Source organism: Thunnus maccoyii, chromosome 1, assembly GCF_910596095.1.
Source record: "Thunnus maccoyii chromosome 1, fThuMac1.1, whole genome shotgun sequence".
Taxonomy (NCBI): Eukaryota; Metazoa; Chordata; class Actinopteri; order Scombriformes; family Scombridae; genus Thunnus; species Thunnus maccoyii.
In genome coordinates, this window is record NC_056533.1 from 28,619,123 (window position 1) to 28,639,964 (window position 20,842).

The 20,842-nt window shown below is 40.1% G+C and overlaps 2 protein-coding genes across 7 annotated transcripts; both read left to right on the forward strand.

The window, feature by feature from the left end:
- Positions 1 to 629: 629 nt before the first annotated feature.
- ppef1 (protein phosphatase, EF-hand calcium binding domain 1) lies at positions 630 to 12,350 on the forward strand. 6 transcript variants are annotated; one of them, XM_042416525.1, is made up of 20 exons: positions 640 to 901; positions 1,472 to 1,619; positions 2,942 to 3,011; positions 3,296 to 3,342; positions 3,687 to 3,814; positions 3,925 to 3,985; positions 5,659 to 5,822; positions 5,911 to 6,022; positions 6,389 to 6,435; positions 6,592 to 6,758; positions 6,869 to 6,905; positions 7,047 to 7,196; positions 8,009 to 8,160; positions 8,248 to 8,491; positions 8,589 to 8,774; positions 8,868 to 9,010; positions 10,249 to 10,355; positions 10,443 to 10,606; positions 11,224 to 11,308; positions 11,395 to 12,350. In XM_042416525.1, exons 5-20 carry the CDS (start codon positions 3,689 to 3,691, stop codon positions 11,619 to 11,621), a joined length of 2,172 nt encoding a protein of 723 aa, XP_042272459.1. In that variant the 5' UTR covers positions 640 to 901; positions 1,472 to 1,619; positions 2,942 to 3,011; positions 3,296 to 3,342; positions 3,687 to 3,688; the 3' UTR covers positions 11,622 to 12,350. The 6 variants fall into 6 exon arrangements, with proteins under 6 accessions (XP_042272468.1, XP_042272422.1, XP_042272429.1 ...); XM_042416515.1 differs by having other exon boundaries at positions 3,310 to 3,342; XM_042416488.1 differs by lacking the exon at positions 2,942 to 3,011 and having other exon boundaries at positions 639 to 901; positions 3,310 to 3,342.
- A 1,110-nt stretch (positions 12,351 to 13,460) lies between these two features.
- On the forward strand, positions 13,461 to 20,460 carry LOC121900279 (protein HEG). The gene is made up of 8 exons (XM_042416476.1): positions 13,461 to 13,631; positions 14,354 to 15,613; positions 16,368 to 16,520; positions 17,503 to 17,625; positions 17,723 to 17,851; positions 18,379 to 18,591; positions 18,716 to 18,832; positions 20,006 to 20,460. Exons 1-8 carry the CDS (start codon positions 13,514 to 13,516, stop codon positions 20,158 to 20,160), a joined length of 2,268 nt encoding a protein of 755 aa, XP_042272410.1. The 5' UTR covers positions 13,461 to 13,513; the 3' UTR covers positions 20,161 to 20,460.
- Positions 20,461 to 20,842: the final 382 nt, after the last annotated feature.

Sequence of the window (20,842 nt, forward strand, 5' to 3'; positions counted from 1 at the left end):
TTTGAGGATTTGAAACCTTTTGTGTCATACATGACAGTAAACTGAATATATCTGAATCTTTGTTGATTGGACAAAAGACATTTGAAGACGTCACCATGAGCTCTAAACAAATTATAACAGGCTTTTTTTTTTCACTATTGTCTGACATTTTATAGACAAAACGATTAATCGTGAAAACAATCGTTAGTTGCAGCCATATTAAAATCTATAAGTATTTAAACACTGTGCCCACACACGTGTGGACGTTGCCTTTCAAATGCAGATTTGAACTGCATGTATTAAACAAGACAAGGTGTAATAACCTCCAAGGAGCCATTTAAAATGCTTATTTACACACGAGGACATAAATGTTGCCTGAGGAAAGATCATTGCAATTCATTCTCTGAGGACCTCAGATTACCCACAAAAAAAAATCATCTCACCATAACATCTGGTCAAAAAATAAAGGGCTGACCCAACACATCTGTGCAAAAGTCATATATTTCTCAGGGATCAGTTGGTGCACAAAAGTTTAAAACATGGCTCGGAATTAAGGATTTAACATGAATTATCCGACTGCATCCAGTCATCATTACCTGGGAGCATTAAAGGTGTCATCAGCAGCAGCAGAAAAGGTGGAACAGCGGCCCCCCCTCCACACTATGCTGGGGTTTCTGTAAATCCACCTGATGCCTCCGCCTCCTCTGCGCGCATCATCTCATCCTGAAGCTGCAGCGTCCGCAGCTTGTGTGGAGACACTTCACCGTTTTAACCTGCTACCATTTTTACCATGAAAGCTTCTCCAGACGGTCATTTTATAGAGCACATGTAGCGCAAAACCTCTCCCGCAGCTTCGATGCAAGTTTTCCTTGGATCGTGTGTCCCATTCATGATTTCCGGATCGCTCGGATTCAAGCTGCAGGTGGGCACCATCACACACACACACACAGACACTGATGTTTGGTTTGCATTGGCTGTGATGTCGTTTGGATGTTATTCTGTTGGGAAGTGAAGCTCAATAAGCAGCCTTTTCCTTGTAGTTGATGAGTGTGTGATTAGCAACCATTTACAATGCTTAATTGAAGGGCTTCGTCAGTGGTTTAAGGTTTGTAAACTGAAACCAAAGGGTTTAAATAAGCTGGGAAATGGATGGAAGTAGATAATAACACCATAACCTAAAATGTTGGCTCAAATCTGAGTAATTGCATGTTCTCGATTGGGGGTCAACCATATGTTCCCTCAGCATCAGAAGGTTAGGGTTAGGATTAGAGGGTTGGGGTCAGACAGACAGACAAACAAACAAACAGATAGGGGGAAAAAACATCACCTCATTGTGGGGGGTACAGATCTGTGGGAAGAAAGACACGCTCCCCTTGATTACAGTTTTCCAGGAGAGCTGTGACTAACTGAGGAGTTTCATACAGTGATGATAGACTGGATAAAGGGTTTCTAGGAACTCCGTTTGTATCACAGTGCTGTATTTGTTTCACAGAAGAAGTCACATGCCACCAGCCAGATGTGACCCATCGCTACCATCTCTGGAAAAACTGACTGATGTGACCCCTGGACCTCCTCGTTGGTCATCATGGGATGCGGCACCTCAGTTGCCACGGAGACACAAGGGAAAAGAGTGGAGACAGGTACAGAAGTGTGGCTGTATTCTCCTCCTCTTTGTCTGTCCGAGCTGGAAAGTTTTGACATTGGGACTCGTGGCCCCTGAGGAGAGAGGTGTGAAAAAAGCTTAGGCATCAAATAAAAGGTGCTACACCTGCTGGTCTGAGGACTGACGAGCTCAGCAGAAACAGCCCACAGGTGTTAGATTCTAATTAAATCTCCAAAGTCATTTGACTTGGACTTTTAGCAACGAGTACAAATATAAATTTCGAGTTGTTTTTACTCTAAAGGATAGCTTCACAATTTTTCATGTCATATAAACAGTAAAAGAGGTTTTCCTTGCTGTAATCATTCCTCCTGTTCATACTGGCTGTTATAAGATCTCTGTGCTTACAATGTACAGTAATTGATGGCAGACCAAATCCACAGCCCTCGTTTTGAGAAAAACTGTGTTTAAAAGTTTATCTGAAGATAACATGAGGCTTCAGCCGTCTGTGTTAGTCAAATAAAGCAGATTTCTTCCACAATTTAACTCTGTTTAGTAAAAAAAAATCCCTCCGTCTATTGACTGACAGTGTCTCCCTGTTCAGCTGCAGTGGAAGTACACTAAAAAGACACTAAAAAGATTGTAACTGTGAAAGATATTGACTTGATTTGAATAATTTGGACGACTGAAGCTTCATATTGGCTTCAGATAAAAACTTTTAAATGCATTATTACGCAGTAGGCGGGCTGTGGAATTTGTCCCAATCATTTACAATTGTAAGTGCATTTCAAAAGGATCTTCTAATGGTCAGTATAAACAGGAGGAATGATTATGGCAAGAAAAATGTGTGAGCGTGTCATTTGGGCATCTGACTGTTGTTTTAGGACAAGCTTGAACCCATCCTCTAAGATTTCACAAATCACATGTAAACGCTAGGTAATAATATCTTGTATATCTTTTTGTTATAATGCTGTATAGATCTTCATGTTCCTGCACTTTTCAAGCAAGGAGCACAAATTGCTTCCAATGCAGGGTGACAAAAACAGCATTAAAAGACAGTCACATCTATAAAAACCATTGATTAAAAAAATCAAATTGCTATAGTCACGATAGATGACTGTGAGGCTGCAATCCAGTCGTGTAAAATGTCTTACCTCTTTACCAGAAGAAATCTCTCTGTGTGCTTTTTTAAGCAACTAAAACTCTAACATATTCACATCCTAATTGTGCTTTGCACCATTTATATTGTTTATATTGTCTGGCTATGTTGTTTTCTTGCTGATAGTATTTGGAAAATGCTCCATAAATAATTGTTCGTTATTAGCAGGAGTCTTTTTTTTTGTTTTGTTTTTGTTCATTTAGATTCCCATTAGCAGTTCCCAGCACAACAGCTTCTCCTCCTCGCGTCCCTAGACACGGCAGTAGCATCATGGTTTAGTATTGTACATTGTTACATTTATCTCAGACTTGTTACACACACAAATACACACACCAGATGTTTGACAGATGGTGCGTTTCTTTCTTCTCTGTCTGTCTTCTCTCTTTAATGAGCGCCGTTTCTTCCGAAAGCTCTTTTAATTTGCTTAGTTTTTCCAGCCCCACTGTTGCTCATGTCATCCCCTGTGTCTTGTTAACTCTGTGCGTGTGTGTGTGTGTGTGGTGTGTTGCCTTGCTAATGATTTCACTCAATTACCGGTTTCTTCTGCTGAATTGTAGTTTTCTTCACACAGATGAAGCAGCTAAGACTCCCACCCCGGCTCTGAGTAAGGCCTTGTTCATCTCTTAAGATCAGTGTGTGACATACTGTAGATGATGTGTGCATCCATCCGTGTGGTGTTTGTGTCTGTGTACATTTTGACGTTATAGCCTACATCACACCAGCTGATCTTTCTCAGTGCTCATTCACAGAGGGTGCAGTAGCCTCAGATCAGAAACCATTCCTGAATTATAGATACAGATGTAAGAAATTATTCCTGTGGCTATGATACTCTTGCAGAATTGAGAAGCGCCCTCCTGTGCTCAGCCTCATTCATGCATGTATATGACTCCAGATTTTTGGACTTATCTCCCCTGTAAATAAATTACAATGGCTGGTATTTTGTCGCAGCTATGAAGGCAGCTATTCTGATCCAGGGATGGTACCGGCGCTACATGGCCCGTCTTGAGATGAGGCGCAGGTACACCTGGAACATCTTCCAGTCCATTGAATATGCGGGCGAGCAAGACCAGCTACAGGTGACTCTCAGCGCAGGCATTTATTCAATATGTATGTGAGTTTCAGAAACATCTCAGAGCTTTATCAAATTAATTAACTTTGCTTTTTAAAAACTTTTTTTTCCCCTCAGCTCTCTAGTTTCTTCAGTTTCATGCTCGACAACTTCACTCAGCTGAATGGAAATGGGCCAGGTGAGGAACCAGAATATTCTTATCCATACAAAATGTAGATTGAGTGATATGACTTTTATTTAATGATTCACATTTGCAAATGCTGAAGGTAAAGTTAGTTTTATTTTAGAAATATGATAAGTTATTGCAGTCAGTGCTGCTGTAAATGCAGGAACTACAAATCTTGTCACACTGCATTATCTTGCTCTGTGAATGTCATAACTGCACCTTCAAAGGCTGCCAGTGTGTCAGATATACTGACGCTTAATTCCAGCATTCTGCCATTTATTCATGTTTTATAGAGCTTTAATGCTAATTTACTGTTTTTTTTAATGCTAGTGTGCCATTATGTGTAGTTGAATGAGTAAAGAAGGATGCTTTCAACTATTTTTTTGATGAAAACAAATAGTGAGAGATGAACATGTGATCATCATTTGGTTGTTGAATCATTAATTAGTGTTATAGTGGTTGTTTTTCTGTGCGTGTGTCTTTTTTTGTACATATTCTAACATAGGAAGACATTTCTTTTACTTCCATCAAATTAACACCAGGTTTTTAGTCATGGTTTTGTATTTTGGTCTTGAAAACCCATTGCGTATACCCTGTTGCTTAGCAACTAATATGAATGTGGAGAACAGTGTGTTGGTGCATTGCACCGACACAGCTGTGGCTTAAGTGTGTATGACCCACTCATTCAGCTAAAAAAACATAATGCTCCATTGACAAGCTAATCCTTAGGTCGGCCCTGTTACTAAACATCCACAGTTCATCCTCTTCACGGGTTTTACAACGACTCAACATAAGTGATGCGAAGAGGCCAGATTCTGTTGTTTAGTATATACATCATCTATATGTGTGTGTGTGTGTGTGTGTGAGGGAAAGAAGAATTACAGAGAGGCAAATACACAAAAGAAACGGGCCTATACTGTAGGTAGACGTCTGTTCATGTCTTGTTTGTTGGCATAAATTAGAGGCCATCCGTTCTCATTAGCATATTGGAGTGGTCTTTTAATACTAGCCAGTGGGGTCACACAGAGCTGGACATGGTGTTTGTCAACCACAAATTAAAATATGTGCAAGAAAAAGTGGGATAATACCTTTTTAGTTCAGTGGTTCTCTCCTAATTTTTCCCCCAAAACGTTTTAGTTCACCCATGTTAGCTAAAGCTCTTTTAGTAGAAGAGGAAGGATGCACACATCCAAACAACTTTTCCAATAGGTGCCAAGATGGACAAAACAAGAAACATTAACAACAAAAAGACACAACACAGTTTTGGGCTCCAAAATTGGATTTTTTTAGAATTTTTGAACAAATGTGATAAAATAACCTTGATTTGTCAGGTATTAAATTTGCTGTATCAGCCTACTGTGATCCAGACATTCATATGTGGCTATTTTATCCAACAATTTCTCAATTGATATTCCAGAAAATGTAGTGAAATTGAAATCTTGATATATTGTTAAAGAAGATTTCACCAATATCGCCTCCTTCTAACATTTTAGTTGTGGATTCTACAGTGATTCGACATTAAGAGCAGACAGGATGCTGTACACCAGTCACAGATTGTGCCTCTAACAAAATTAAATGGCACATTTATTTTTATGGATCTGTAGCTTTCATTTCATCCAAATGACATCACTGAGAATGAGGCTTGAGCTCTGTATGTTCACGGCTTTTCACACTGTGCCTCTCAGACTTGATCTCCCAGCTGCTGGACCCTGTTGTCGACCCCTGGTTAGACAGAGAGACCTGCTACGACATGATCCCCGTTCCAGAGTCGTACACTGGGCCCCGGCTGTCGTTCCCTCTCTCCGTCTCTGACACGAATGCCCTCCTCAATGCATTTAAAGAGCAGCAAGTACGTAATATGGGGTCTTAACTGTTTTTGATTGTCTGGATTAGATTTTGGCTACCTTTTAGGGACTCATTATTTTTCTTCAACACAGTCTCTACATGCCAGATATGTGCTGCAGCTGCTGTATGAGACCAAGAAGCTCCTCAAACAGATGCCCAACATCATCCACTTGTCTACATCCTACACAGAGATCACTATATGCGGTAGGCAGCCATCACCTCAGTAGGGAAACACAATGGGGCACTGAATAAATTAATGACCTGCCTGCTGGTTAAATGGTCGCAGATGTCTGTAAACGTATTTTAAGTACAGTGACTGAATCTTATTGGCAGCGTTCCAAGACAGGAGGTTTATTTGCACACTGATCAGGCACTTGACTCCTCTTCCATGGCTGCCTCCTCCTGTAAACTTACATCTCATTAAACTCAAGAATACTTGTGAATAAAACAAAAAACATGCCATTCAGCGGTTGAGGTGGAGAAATTCACTGTCCCGTTTTCATATTATTAAAGAATTCCAAACACCCTCTGTCAGCGTTAGGATTAATGAGATTTTTCTTTTTTGTACAGGTGATCTGCATGGGAGGCTTGATGACTTACTTCTCATATTTTATAAGGTAAAATTTTTTAGGTTTTTTTGGGGCAATATAACATCACTTTAGCATTGGTCACTACTTATTTTACTATATAATATGTTTCATGAGGCTACATCTGATTTTTTACAATACACACAACATTTAACCTTGATTTTACATTGCATCAATGTTGTTCAGAATGGTCTTCCTTCTGCCGAGACGCCGTATGTGTTTAACGGAGACTTTGTGGACCGGGGGAAAAAATCGATTGAAGTGGTCATCCTCCTGTTCGCCTACCTTCTGCTTTACCCCGACTACATGCACCTGAATCGAGGAAACCATGAAGACCACATAATGAACCTCAGGTTGATACAAGGAAGAGTAGAAATTAGATTTATCTCTGTAGGTTTACCACAAACACGAGGGCAGTAAAATCAGAATAACAATATCTCAGTGTGATGTTTTTACATTTCAGATATGGGTTCACAAAAGAAGTCATGCAGAAGTACAAGGTAAAAGTAAAGTCCAGAAACATGTCTTACATTCTGTAGGTTGTAGTATGTAACTGCTGGTTGTTGTTGGTTTCGTTAATGTGGCTGAATGTCCCAAAGCTGTGAAATAAATTCCTTTGTTTCCTGTGTGTCTGTGTGCAGACTCATGGCCGTGAGATCCTCCAGCTGTTTCAGGACGTCTTCAGCCTCCTGCCTGTCGCCACGGTGATAGACGGAAAGATCCTGATCGTTCACGGAGGGATATCGGACCAGACTGATCTGGACTTCCTCAGTTCCATAGAGAGGCAGAAGGTCAGAGGGTGGCAATCTTCATCCAGTTTTTTTTTTTTTTACTGCATTCATCTCTTTTGATCAGCAGGGGGCAGAAAAACATAAAAAGTAAAATGTTTTTCATTTTTAAACTTTCTTTAACAGCCTGTTTGTAACTTTGCTGCAAGGCTGAATTAACCAAAGAATTCAATAGTGGCAATACAACAGAGGCTTACTGTGTGTTAACCTGTTTGTGCTAATTTAATCACAAATTATTTTGGAAACATGCACCACTAAAGCACAACATAAACCGGTACGATAATGGCCATAATATAGATCTGATCTTGAGGCCCTGCCTTGAAGAGGATCTTTGTGTCATCATCTAGCTTCAAGAACTTCGTTAATTCAGTTTTGCATTACATGTTGCATACTCCTAACTTCACTTCTATTTAATCAAATTAAATTTTAAAAAAACAACAACAAGGAATTACAAAATATTCCATCTTTCTGTCTGACTGACTGACTAGATCACCACATAGCAAACATGGGGCCAGATTTTCCATCATAGACAAGATGTGCACAATACAGAGAGACAAAAAACAATTTAAATTATTATTCATTATTATTAATTATTGAATTAATTATTGAAAGTAATTCTGGGGAATTCAGCAAATTATTGCTTCAAGTAGAACCATCACAGAATCATGTATATCAAACTAGTCCAGACAAGGTTTTAAAGATTCATACAAGGGTTTTATGTACTAATTTGTCAATAAAAGTTAGTCGGAGCCTCAATTATGAGGTTAATACCATTGTTCTCAGTTTATTTGTCTCCAATTCTCTTGCTCTTCCAGGTTAAATCTGCTCTGAGGTTTCCGAGACGTAGTCTGGAGCAGCTGGACATCGGTCAGTCTTGCAGACAGGCAAAGAGAATGAGATCAACAGACAGCTCTCGTCCCAGCAGCAGTCACAGCCGCAACAAGAACCAAAGATCACACAACCAAAGGTCTGACAACAGCCCCAAAACCCTTACAGATATTTTCTCTTCATGTCGGTGAAAAATTAATCTTTCTTTGACTGTGTTTCATTGTAGAAAGAGGCACTGTGGGCTGAGCCGACAAGACAGCGCCGCCTCCTCTTCTTCCACCTCATCCTCCTCGTCCTCGTCTTCCTCTTCTCTCTGCTCTCCTCGAACTCCTTCCTGCCTCTCTCCTCGGCCATGCCCGTCTTCTCCCAGAATGCCTTACGCTATTAATGTCCTCCAAGTGCCTTTTCTGGACTCTCTATCCTCTGTGCCCCCTCCTTCACCTCCACAACATGAACGGGAATGGAAACAGGTCAGAGGACTGGATACAATGAATATTGTTAAATTTCACATCAGTGTTATTTCATATTTTCTCTTGTATGTCCTCTTTCTTCTCTTCTCTCCTGCAGATTGTGGATATATTGTGGAGTGACCCTAAAACCCAAGAAGGCTGCAGTCCCAACACATTCAGAGGAGGAGGCTGCTACTTCGGCCCTGATGTCACCCAGAGACTGCTGCACCAGCACGGACTACAGCTGCTCATCAGATCCCATGAGTGCAAACAGGAGGGCTACGAGCTTTGTCATGGTGGACAGGTAGACTAAGCTGAAGTAAATTCATCCAAATTGTCCAAAAGTGTCACATTTTTAAGTCTGGAGAAATAAATCTGTGCCTCGTTTGTTCTTTAGGTGATCACTATCTTCTCTGCATCAAACTATTATGAGGAGGGAAGCAACCGTGGTGCCTACATCAAAGTGGGCAGAGAACTGGTTCCCCGCTTCTACCAGTACCAAGTCAGCCGCACAACACGCAAACTTACCCTGACACAGAGGTACAAATGTCTGATGTGTGTGTATGTGTGCGAGACGGGGCAGATCAGCTGAAACAGTTAGTCCATTCATTGATTGGTTGATTGAAAGAAAATGAATCGCCAACAATATTGATAACTGATGAATCCTGTTGGTCGTTTATCGAGCACAAATGTCAAACAATTGCTTTCACTACTTTGTCATTTCACTGTAAATTGAAAATCTTGTGCAGACAGAACAAGCAAGACAACATGGGCCCTTTGTAACTGTAGTGAGCATTTTTTCTACAATTTTATGACATTTTACAGACTAAATAATCAATTAATAAGGAATATAATTGTGCTCTGGGGGGCCAAATGTGAAAGCATGAATTGAATTTCAGGAAGAGCTCTGGCCAAAATAAATCAGACTGAAATAGAAACAAAACCACAATACTGAATACACAACACCCAACAGAAAAGGTTACCATAGTAGACCTAACTCCCTATCAGCACAAGAAACAGGAGAAAAGAGAATGAAAGAAATTAAAGGTAGGAGGTAAGATACAAAAAACAAGAACTGAAGATAATGGATTTACTTCATAACTTGGCAACAACATGTGGAAGAGCAAAGCTACGGGTGTAAACAGGCACCAAAAGTGTTTGATACACGTTGCAATCCTGAGTAGTAGCTGATCCAAACCTTTTCTGTGTTCTTCATGCTATTTAGTGCCTGTGTTCATGCTCACGTTGAGAAGATTAAATTGTCTCACTTTCGACGCCTCCCTTACTGTTTTCTGAGTATTAAAGATGATATAACATATTTTAAATGCAAAGACCCTAAGATTTATTTTATTGTGAATGTAATGGTTATAATGAGAATTATTTTATTTATTTATCAATGTCGTTTTCGAAAAGATTAACAATTTTTTTTCTATGATTTTACATATTTTACAAAACGTCCTCAAAACAAAAAGAGTCTATGCACAGTTATATAACTACACTTTTGAAAATATTCAGAACATAATCTTTTATTTTAATGTATTATTTTATGTATTGTGAGGGTTTCTCCTTCCTCTTATTACCATTGTCTTTACCATTTTTTTTGATTGTAATTTCATTTTACATTGTCTTACTTAGACATCTGATCCTTCCCGGTTTATAAAATACAATAACTGGAACCAGCCACCTTAACCCTTTGAGCTCCAATAGTTTTAGGGTACAGGAAGCTCCAGGTTACAGGTCGTTAAGTTCCTGACCTGTGCTTGTATGTGTCTCTGCAGAGTGCGAGCTGCTGAAGGCTCTGCTCTCAGGGCCCTGAAAGAGAAACTGTTCGCCCATCGTTCTGAGCTGATGGCAGGCTTCCAGCAGTACGACCAGAATAACACCGGTGAGCTTTACCTGTTTGTTTTCCTTTTCAACATGTTTTCATACATTTGACTTGTATAGTTTTTATATTGAAGCATATCTTTTCCAGGTAGTGTGTCAGTCAGTGAATGGGCTCTGGTGTTAGAGTCTGTGCTTAGGTTGGACCTGCCCTGGAGGACACTTCGCCCACACTTAGCCCACCTGGCAGCAGATGGCAGTGTGGAGTATCAGACCTGCTTTGAGGACATGGGACCAGGGACACAGATGCCTCAGGTTAGAAATGTAGGAGTTGTCTTATCCAAGGTGGAAAATAACCAAGTACATTTACTCAAGCAGTGTCCTTAAAGGCTGTTTTGAAATCCTGGTCTTTTACTTGAAAATTTCTATTTTTGGAGACTGTATACCTCAACTTTACTTCATTTCAGAAGAAAATAGTGTATATATGACCACATTACATATAGAATATCTGATGGCTGCAGTTAGTTGTTTAAAAGTTAAGTTTTTTGGGAAAAAACTGTCTATTTGGCAGTATATATGTAGGATCCAAACTTAGTGAAGAGTGTAACCTTTTATTCAACATGTGATCCACACAGCTCTCAGCAACTTGTTAATGAAAGCAAAAAAGTTTATGAATCCACTTTCCTTTGTACAAACAATACACGTGATGGAAACAAAAAAGTAGCAACTGAAAACGCAGCCATTTATCCCTGCATATTCCTAAAGTCCAAACCATATCCACAAATTCCACAACAGATTAATTTTCTGTCAATCGACTAATAGATTAATCAACTAATTGACGCAGCTCTATTTTCTATTGTAGAGTTTTGAGTATTGGAGTTTCAATTGTGTACTGTCTTTGCTCTTTATTTCATTTCTTCTTGTCCTTTTAGGTCACTCCAAACTTGGCTGAAACTCTGTTCAGATACAGGACAGACATTGAGATCATATTCAACATTATAGACAAAGACCACTCAGGTAAAGAAGTCTTGTATCTCTTTGAAGTGGTTAATAATTCAAAATCAATTCAATCATGTGGGCGACATGTGTGTTGTCATGTTCAGGTCTCATCTCCATCGAGGAGTTCCGTCATACCTGGCGTCTTTTCAGCGCCCACCTGGGGGTCGACATCAACGACAGAGCCATCGATGACCTGGCCCGCAGCATCGACTTCAACAAGGACGGCAGTATAGACTTCACTGAGTTCCTGGAGGCCTTTAGAGTGGTACACAAACTAGACAACAAGGATCAGCAACTCAATGGGAAGATTGATGGAGAGAAGTATTCGTAAAGGGGAGAATCTGAGAATGAAAGTCTGGAAGTGTTGCAGATGATGAGTAGAGAAGCTAATTAGGAAGGAAAGTATTAAAGCAAGGCTAAGATTAGATGCTTTCTTAATGTTTTAAAGGAAACATCCACCCTCAGACACTATTATAAAAGCAGTGATTTGTTGGATTCGCATTGAATTACTGGTGCATTTTGTTGTTTATTGGTGTATGTTTTTAGCTGCCAGTCCAAAGTAAAATATCTCAACTACTGAATCAAAATTTTGTGCAGACATTTATGGTCCACACAGGAGGAATCCTACTGACTTTGGTGATCACCTGACTTTTCATCTCACACCATCAGCAGGTTGACATGCTGATGTACACAGTGTGAAACATCTATTGAAATATCAAATATTGGATGGATTTCTGAGCATAAAGATGCACCAAACTTTGACCAAAAACCCACATAAACCTTTACCAAGTAAAAATAAAATGCTAGAAAAGGTAAAATACAGAAGTCTGAAGCAGGTTCTGGGGTTATTATATTTTAGATAGTTTGATTTAGTGCAGATGTGCCTTTGTGCCTCTCACAGCAGTGGAAGAACTGTTACCTGTAAGTCAGTAAGTTACAAGTATTGAAGGCTTCAGCATTAGAGAAAATAGAAACACACTCCTGCTAATATTAGTGCAGCAGCCGATGTGTGTTCAACTGTTTACTAAAAAAAGGAATAAAACAGCTTTTTAAAAAATGATCTCTTGTGATCCTTGATTTGTGCATTTTTAGAGAGTGAATGTGTGTGTGTGTGTCTGTGTGTGTGTTCACTCTGGCATCCTACCCACTGTAATTACCAGTGAAAGTACTTAAACAGGCCCAGGCATCCTGTCAGCTGGAGTAAATAATGGGTTTAGATTTTACTGAAGGCGTCAACCTCTTATGCAGCACACACACACACACTCAAAAAACATGTGCACACACACTTGCAAGCGGCCACAGAAGTGAAGCGAGAGACAAACGGAGGTGTGGACAGCATTTTTAACTGATTGTTTTACTGCTGGGGTTCTCATATGTTGCCCTCTTTTTTGTTGAGGATTGCTTCTTATGAGTGTATGATGTCACTTTTCTATTAAAACATCAAGTACAATTTGAGCTACTCACTATGAATTCAGAAAGCAGGTAAAAACAGCGGCTCCTTCGATACTTCCTACCCATCTGTCAGACTGTTTTGGTATTCTCCTGTGCATATGCGCCATCTACTCTTCCTTCCTCCCATCTGCCCACCCTGTAGTAATCCCAGACCACATCTCCCCTCCCCTCAGTCTTCAGCCTCTCATATATCTCCCACTTTCACTCTCCAAGTACTTTTCCTCCCATCCTGTACACACACTTCATCGGAGCTCAGATGAGGCTACTGGTAACACTGGTCGCTCTCCTCTGCACCTACGCAACAGGTATGGTATTTTCTTCAAGTTCATTTTCAAACAGAGAAGCCGTTTTTTTCAGACAACAGGAGGCATTCATTGTGAAACTGTCTCCAGTGTGTGGAGCCGAGGGATGCAGTGGTTTTAAACACCTGGAGAATGGGAGGACGTTTTTCCGTTACGGTGGACTGTTGGTGATCTTCAGCTGTCACCCTGGCTACAAGCTCCATGGATACAAAACCAACAGTTGTGTGTCTGGGCAATGGTCCCGGGACCCCCCAGTCTGTGTCGGTGAGGAGTTTGAGTCATGAGCATACTGTAAAACCTTTTTATTTTAGATTTAAATTTCTGTTTTTGTCTGTAGATGCATTTAGATGACAGATGACATCAGACGTCCCTTTTTGTATCAACTTTTAACCAGTGTCCATGTTTTCCTCCCTCTCTTTCAGGCTCTGGATGCCCCAGCCCAGGTCTGCTCACCCACGGGACAAGCAGCATGAATGATGAAGGCTCCTGGGCAGTCTTCAGCTGTAATAGTGGCTTTTGGCTCCATGGGCCCTCAATGTTGTACTGTAAGGGCCACATCTGGAATAGCACAAAGCCAGTATGCAAAGGTGAGCATAAAAAAACTCTTCAGCTATTAAATTTTAACTTGTGTTGAGCAATTGTGTTTGTATCATGTTTTTATTTATTTATTTCTCCCCAAGTCACTGATTCCAATGATGTTTTACTGCTCTGTAACTGCACTGAATCTCTATTATTGTCTATAATTTTGGTCTATTTTATTTTATTCATGTATAATTGATTTTATTTTCCTCTTCGTTGTGTTTTTAAATATTTTCCCTGCTGCCTTATGTTAAACCTGCTTGTTAGTAAACAGCTGCCTATTTTACACATCTGGCAGATACGGAGCAACATTAGCATTCATTTGGACTTTTAAGGTATTTCTGACCACTTAGGGGATGTAAGTCCTCTATTCACTCTCATTTTAGCTCTAGTTTTGGTCTCCACTAACTTTAAATATCTGGCTGTTTAGCTGCTAAATGCTCTACTGTGTTCACCTACTAGCCGCTAACATTGTCAGACTGTGGTTTTGATGCTGAGCCAGGAGTGCACAGTGGGTTTTTTGAGCTTTTTTGGTGAAAACAACTGCCTACAGCATCTGAAATGAGAGTGGTAAGAGCTTGAACAAAAACTGTGGATTTATCACTATTAGCAACCCCTTTGGCATTACACACGGTCATTTTCTATGTTGCTATTAATAAAACATTGATAATAGCTGCTTTAAGGCGTCTGAAGAGCCTGTTTGTTTTTTCCTCTCTTTTCTCTCCCTTAGAGTCCGACATGATGAGCTCTGTTTCAGGTGTCCACATCCAAAAGGCAAACATACACCTGAACCACCAAGCTGCCGTAGTTCTGAAGACCCAGCAACAATCCCACTACGACACCATCACTAATACCGCTTCCAAAGAAGTGAACCTCAAATTCGGCTTGTTGTCTCACACACCATCCCAAACGTCAAACAGCGAGAGGGTTAAAGTGATAGACCCCAAAGTCCACCTGCAGCAGCATAATCAGTACCCTGATTCTAAAATCAAAGACAGGGTCCAGACAACTCATCTCAAAGCTCAGGATGCAGATGAGGCTCAACGTGGGACCAGTACAGGACCAGAAACGGGAACTGGGAGACATGGCTCAAAGGAAAAAGCTTCACGTGAGGAAGCAGAAAAGGTTACACAGGTGACTCCCACACCTGTTACACAAACTGCCTCTAAGTCACACCTATCTGCTTCTGGCTCATCTACCTTATCATTAGTGTTAAGAACAACATCAACATCTTCACTGTCATCACTTTCAACAGCTCATAAATCAGCTACAGTTGCTGTCAAGCAGATTCCCCCAACAGAAACTGTGATGTTTACACCTACATCACCACTCCACCACACCAAATCTGCTCTGACTGTGGGAGTATCTGTCACATCTCAGGATGATGTGACTCCCGCTGGCTCTTCAAAGAGTGCAGATGAAGACCAACAGGCTACAACTGACCTCCCATATCCTCTTTCATCTCCATCTGGCTCTGAAGGTGAAGAGGAGCCCACAGAGACTTCATCTACTTCATCTACATCTGGTTATTCAGTTTCTACCAGTTCTTCTTTCTTCACTTCATCTCCTCCTCTTACTGCCTCTTCTCCTCAATCCTCATCAATCACCCTTCCCTTGTTTTCTGCATCCACTTCCTCAAGTATCAACTTCACCTTGTCTAATACGAAAGAAATACTTCCCTCCTTCAACCCTCCTTCACACACCTCCACCCCCACTGAGCAAAAAACTCACTGGACTGAATACCACAACGTCACCATGAACTCCTCTGCAAAACCACCTCTGAGCCTCAGCAGACGACCTGTGTGCCCGTACCCTCCCGTGCCTGCTCATGGGACCTTCTACTTTCGTAATGTAGAGAATCCAGGTCCCAGAGAGTACAGGCATTACATCCAGTACGCCTGCTACCCTGGTTATACTCTGGCTCATGGAGACATACACAGCTACTGCCAGCAGGGCGGCACCTGGAGCGGAGTCACACCTGTCTGTCTGGGTAAGTGATGCTGCTGCTTCATGACTTAGATTGTTTGATTGACTTGAATACGCTGAAGTAATGCTCACTGACAAGAGGAGGAAAGATCAAGCCCAAGATATTTATTTGCCTCAATACTACTTAATACTGGCCTTTTATAGGAGACATTAACAACATTGTTCACTGCTGATATGAGTTTTTACCTTCTTTAATTTTGTTTTGTTGATCATTTTTAATATCATCAATATTGTCACTGGATCCAGGAGCTGACAAGTCACTTAGAACAATTTTTGATGCTTTAAAAGTTGCTTGAAGGCTTTTGTAACTGTATTTTTTGCAAGGAAAGATGGATATACACAAAAAATAGTAATTTCTGGATAAAGTCAGAACACAAAAACTATTTGAAACTTTGGATTCCTGGAAGGTAATAGGTTTATTACAGCAGTAGAAAGTAATCAAAATAATTTTATGTATTGCAGCATTATAGGGTAGCAGTGCACTGCAACGCATTTGCGCTTATTAAATTAAACAAATTAAATTTGTTTCAGATTCAGACTCTGGTCTCTTGTTAAGTGTACATGTCTTGTTGCTCTAAAATGAGGGCAGCACTGTCCAAGTTGTCTGTTTTAAAGATTAGTTACATCAGTGACATCAATGCATCTGTTATACAAATTATTTTACCCTGATATGAGTTCATTTCTTGGAGTCTTTGCTCAGTTTGGGTCGTCTATCTCTTTCTGGTAACACCTCCATCCTTACAACTGTCTGTCTCCAGAGCTGACACCATGCTCAGTTAACAACGGAGGCTGTTCCCAGCTGTGCTCTAACTCCCAGCACTACAACCAGACTTCTAATCAGACTCAGACCAGGACTCAGTGCCACTGCAGACCTGGATTCACTCTGGTGGATGACGGGCGAACATGTCGAGGTGAGCATGTTTTTATTTTTTTATTTTTTGTTTTTCTCAGAGCTGTCAAAGCTTTCACCGGGACTATAACATTCTTTATGGATCCTCTGTGGATGCCCCGGGCTCTTCCTAATAACAACACAGTGTGCATCGAGGCATGTCACAGCACAACAGGGAATCTCCTTCACATGTTATGTGTTTCATGTTTCACAGCTCACCAGACAAGCATAAGTGAACTGTGAAATTTATGGCAGAATGATCACCTTGTAGCACTTTAGGAGGCTGACATTTACTAGGTTCAAAATATATTGTCTCAAGTTACATGTGCCTGCTCACAGAAAACCTATCATTTGTGAGAGCCATCAGTGAGATGGTGTTGATATTATTTTTGAACAGTGTTATCAGTGTGTCCTTTGACAGATAGCCCTGTCCTCATAGGTAATAGTTTAGTTTTAGCCTGAAAGTTTCACTGCGATGAAAAAAGGCTTGTAAACATTCCTATCTGACAGCCAGTTGAGGGAAAAAGAGCATTTACATTGTCCATGTCGTCGTCAATATGTAAGGAGGTGTCAGAAATTGGAAGGATGTTGAACCATGAATAAATAAAGAAGACAGGTATATCAAGTATCACAATTGGGGAAACCAGGGAAACAAGGGCAGAGCTGATACACAAGCTGACTGAGTCCTTTGTTTCCTGTCTGTGAAACACAGGAAGTCAGAAAACATCTGCGTTATGATTTGCTCATTACCGGCTAAAGCAGCAGGCGAACATGCAGACACATCAGTGAGGTCTCAGATTCAGAGCAACCTTTCATCTGCTGCTCTGTTCTTTCATCTCAATGCAGCCTGGAGTGCAAATTTTTGTCCGATTTACTGCACACAAGTGTGTAGGTTTCATTAAATCTGTGTCCATCCTGCCATCCAAACCATTGCACGATATCTGTTTATGTAATGCTTGCACTCACCTTAAATTGTTCTTGCTGTGGTTTGTGTTTGAGTGTAGATTTAGATGAGTGTGTGGAGGGGCAGCATCAGTGTCAGCAGAGATGCATCAACACATTTGGCTCCTTTAAGTGCAGCTGTGATGACGGCTATCAGCCAGCTCACGACCGGACCTCCTGCACAGGTGTGTTTGGCTGTGTGTATTTATACGTGTGTCTGTTTGTGTCATTTCCTTCTAAGAACAAAATGTTTTTCTACGTTGCCACTCTCCATCTTTCCAGATGTTGATGAGTGTCTGCTGCCTGCAGCTGTAACAGGTTGTGTGTTCGGCTGTGTTAACACTCCTGGGAGCTTCCACTGCCAGTGTCCTACTGGCTACAGCCTTCAGACTGCAGATGGCCACTGCCAAGGTTAGTAAACACTCATTAAATATTACTGTGAAATCACACCTGACATTTTTTTGTGGTTTCCTTGACAGATAACTCAAAACTCCAGATACTTAACCCAAAATATATGAAAAGTTGTATTGTAAAGCAGGTATTCAAAGAAAATTCGATGTGCAGCAGGAAAAATATTAAGTGAATCATTCAAAATTCAATTTTGAAACTAAATTATTAGTAAAGTATTAGTAATTGTATTAGTACAGCAGCAAAACTGGTTGTATTAATTTAATACAAAAGTGTTCATATCCGTACATGACTCCATTCAGGGTTATTTTACATGAAAAAATCAAATTATTGTAGTATTATCTACTTCAAATAGATTTTGATCTATTTAACACTAAAGAATTACATTTTTCTATTAGTGCAACTTGCTCCCAGTGCCTCTGCACATTTGATAACATTATTGCAATAAGATAGAATATGTAAATAAAATGGAAAAGGTGTAGATTCTGGCTTAGTTGTCATCTTCTCCTAAACTTCCTTTTTTAATCCAGATATAGATGAGTGTGCTGTTAATCAGGGGCTTGGGCCATGTATGGAGCAGTGCCACAACTCACCAGGATCCTACCGATGCTCCTGCACATACGGAAACATCTTAGCTGGAGACGGACACAGCTGCATCGCCGAGTGTCCACCTGGGTACAGGAAGCAACCAACAACAACACCTGAGAATTCAACATCACAAGCTCTCAGGGAGGAGTGTGTAGGTAGGACAAAAATGTAATTTAGGTGTACTATTTACGGTATGTTCCTATATTTCTACAAAGAAATCATTAATATATTTTCCAACTTCTGTTAAAAGTCAGGGAATGTCTGGTCGTGTCCACACAGATATAAATGAGTGCCTGGAGGAAAAGTGTGAGTGGCAGTGTGTCAACCTGCCAGGCTCTCACCGCTGCATCTGTCCCAGAGGATACACGCTGCAAAAAGACGGTCGACGTTGCAAGGGTAGGTGGGGTCGTGCATACAGTGTGGTGTATGGTATGGGGGACATTTGTATTGCATGAGAGCATGTCTGTATGATGCATCAAAGCAGAAACATCATACTGGTTATTATTTTTCAAAAATTGTAGATGATGTGATTACATTTTGGAGCACCTTTGCTGCACAAAATTTACATCTATGTAAAAAAAATAGTATTACAGTAACGTCTTGATTTAAGACATTTATATTGATACGACGTATGTGTCACTGTGTCTAAAGACAAGTGAAGATGAGTGTTTTGCAAATAATTATGGTTATTTATTAGTGGCCTAATTGATATAAACTCATGTAAAGGAATAGTCCGTGTTCTTGCTGAAAGTTAGGGGAGAAAATTTATACCAACCCTCGGCTCTGTCCATTCAATATTAAGCTACAGAGCAGCCAATTAGCTGAGCTAAGCACAAAGACTTGAAGCACGGGGAAACAGCTTAGAGTCCAGTTGCCGCTGTGAGGTCACCAGGTGACCAGCGGAGACAGCTAAGAAATAGTGCAGCATATAACTTACTGTAAAGCTACCTTGAGATTCCCTCCATTAGTTTCATAGTGATTTATTAAGTTGTTGTTTTAAGCATCATGCTTTGGATTGTAAATATTATGTAGTCAAATTTTGCCACCCTTGTGTGCACATGGCTTTGTGGTGAGATAGTAACCTTATTAGTATGAGTTTCACCTCAGTAGACAGGATAACCAAATGTTAACTCATAGGTGAAGTGCATACATATTTTTAATTCAGTTAAAAATAAGAACTTTTCTTGCATTGCTGACTGATAGAGTTAGATGTTTACAATCCCAGCACGCAGAAACTGGCAGGACTTTATCATTGACATCCACATAATACAGCAAGTGCAGCTTTTCTTTAACAAGAAAAATTTAATTATTGAGTAGAAAAGTTAAAGAAATCTATTCAAAAATAAATTCAATGTTATTTTAAATATTTTTTTCAATCCAGTGAGGCTGGAACTGGATGCTTTTATCCACTACAGGATACAGTCTTTACAGTCCAGTGAAGTTTTTTCACTGTCCTTTACAGCTGCCCACAGGGAAGTTCAAATGAGTGAAATTTTAGTTTATGTGTTTCACTTTAATTATGTATTGTGCATGAGAAACCCCTAATCATTTCCATCATTTCTTCTCCAGACATTAACGAGTGCAGTCGGAAGAACGGAGGGTGTTCCCATCTGTGTTTGAACCAAAAAGGTGGATATAAATGCGCCTGCCCAGCCTCCCATCGCCTCTCCCCTTACAGCTGGAAGAAATGTCAACTAAGGACAACAGTGAACACTACTGGTTAAGCTGGAAAGCACTTCAGTCTGGCCTGAGATAGACTCCCTGCTGGAGTACGACAATCTGTCCCTCTAGTCGTCTCCATGTGTAAAGAGACAAGAAATCACACATTAATACTGTATCACTGTTTTGTGACATCATCCTCTGAGTGCAGGCTGCAAACATCGAAGAGCCAATTGACCCGTGAAACTCGCTCCCAACACATGGCTGTTTATAAGTGAATTAGTGAACCATCTGTCACACTTGTTAAACAGATTTGAGAATTCATTAATTTCCCCTTTTAAAACTTTATTTTCCAGTTGACTTAGAATTCATATTATTTATTAGTTATTAATTGATCAATTAATAATGATTGTATTTATAAATATATTGTTTTTTTCATGTTTGCCTGCTTATTGATGGTCTAATACATTTGCAAATTATAATCCCAGTTTTATAGACATTTTTATAATTAATTAAATGCTTTATTATGTATTGATTGATTAATTTGATCACATGTGAAGTATATTATTAATTCCTGTTGTCATTGCTCAATTAAATATTAAGAAATTAAATATTTCATAACAATTTCTAAGCATCTTGAGCTTCTCAATGATTTTGCTTACATTAAATATCTTATTTCCACTGAGTGCAACTTAAAATAGTTTGCTCCAACTTTAAGAGGAACTGTTATCAGAGGAAACCATGCAA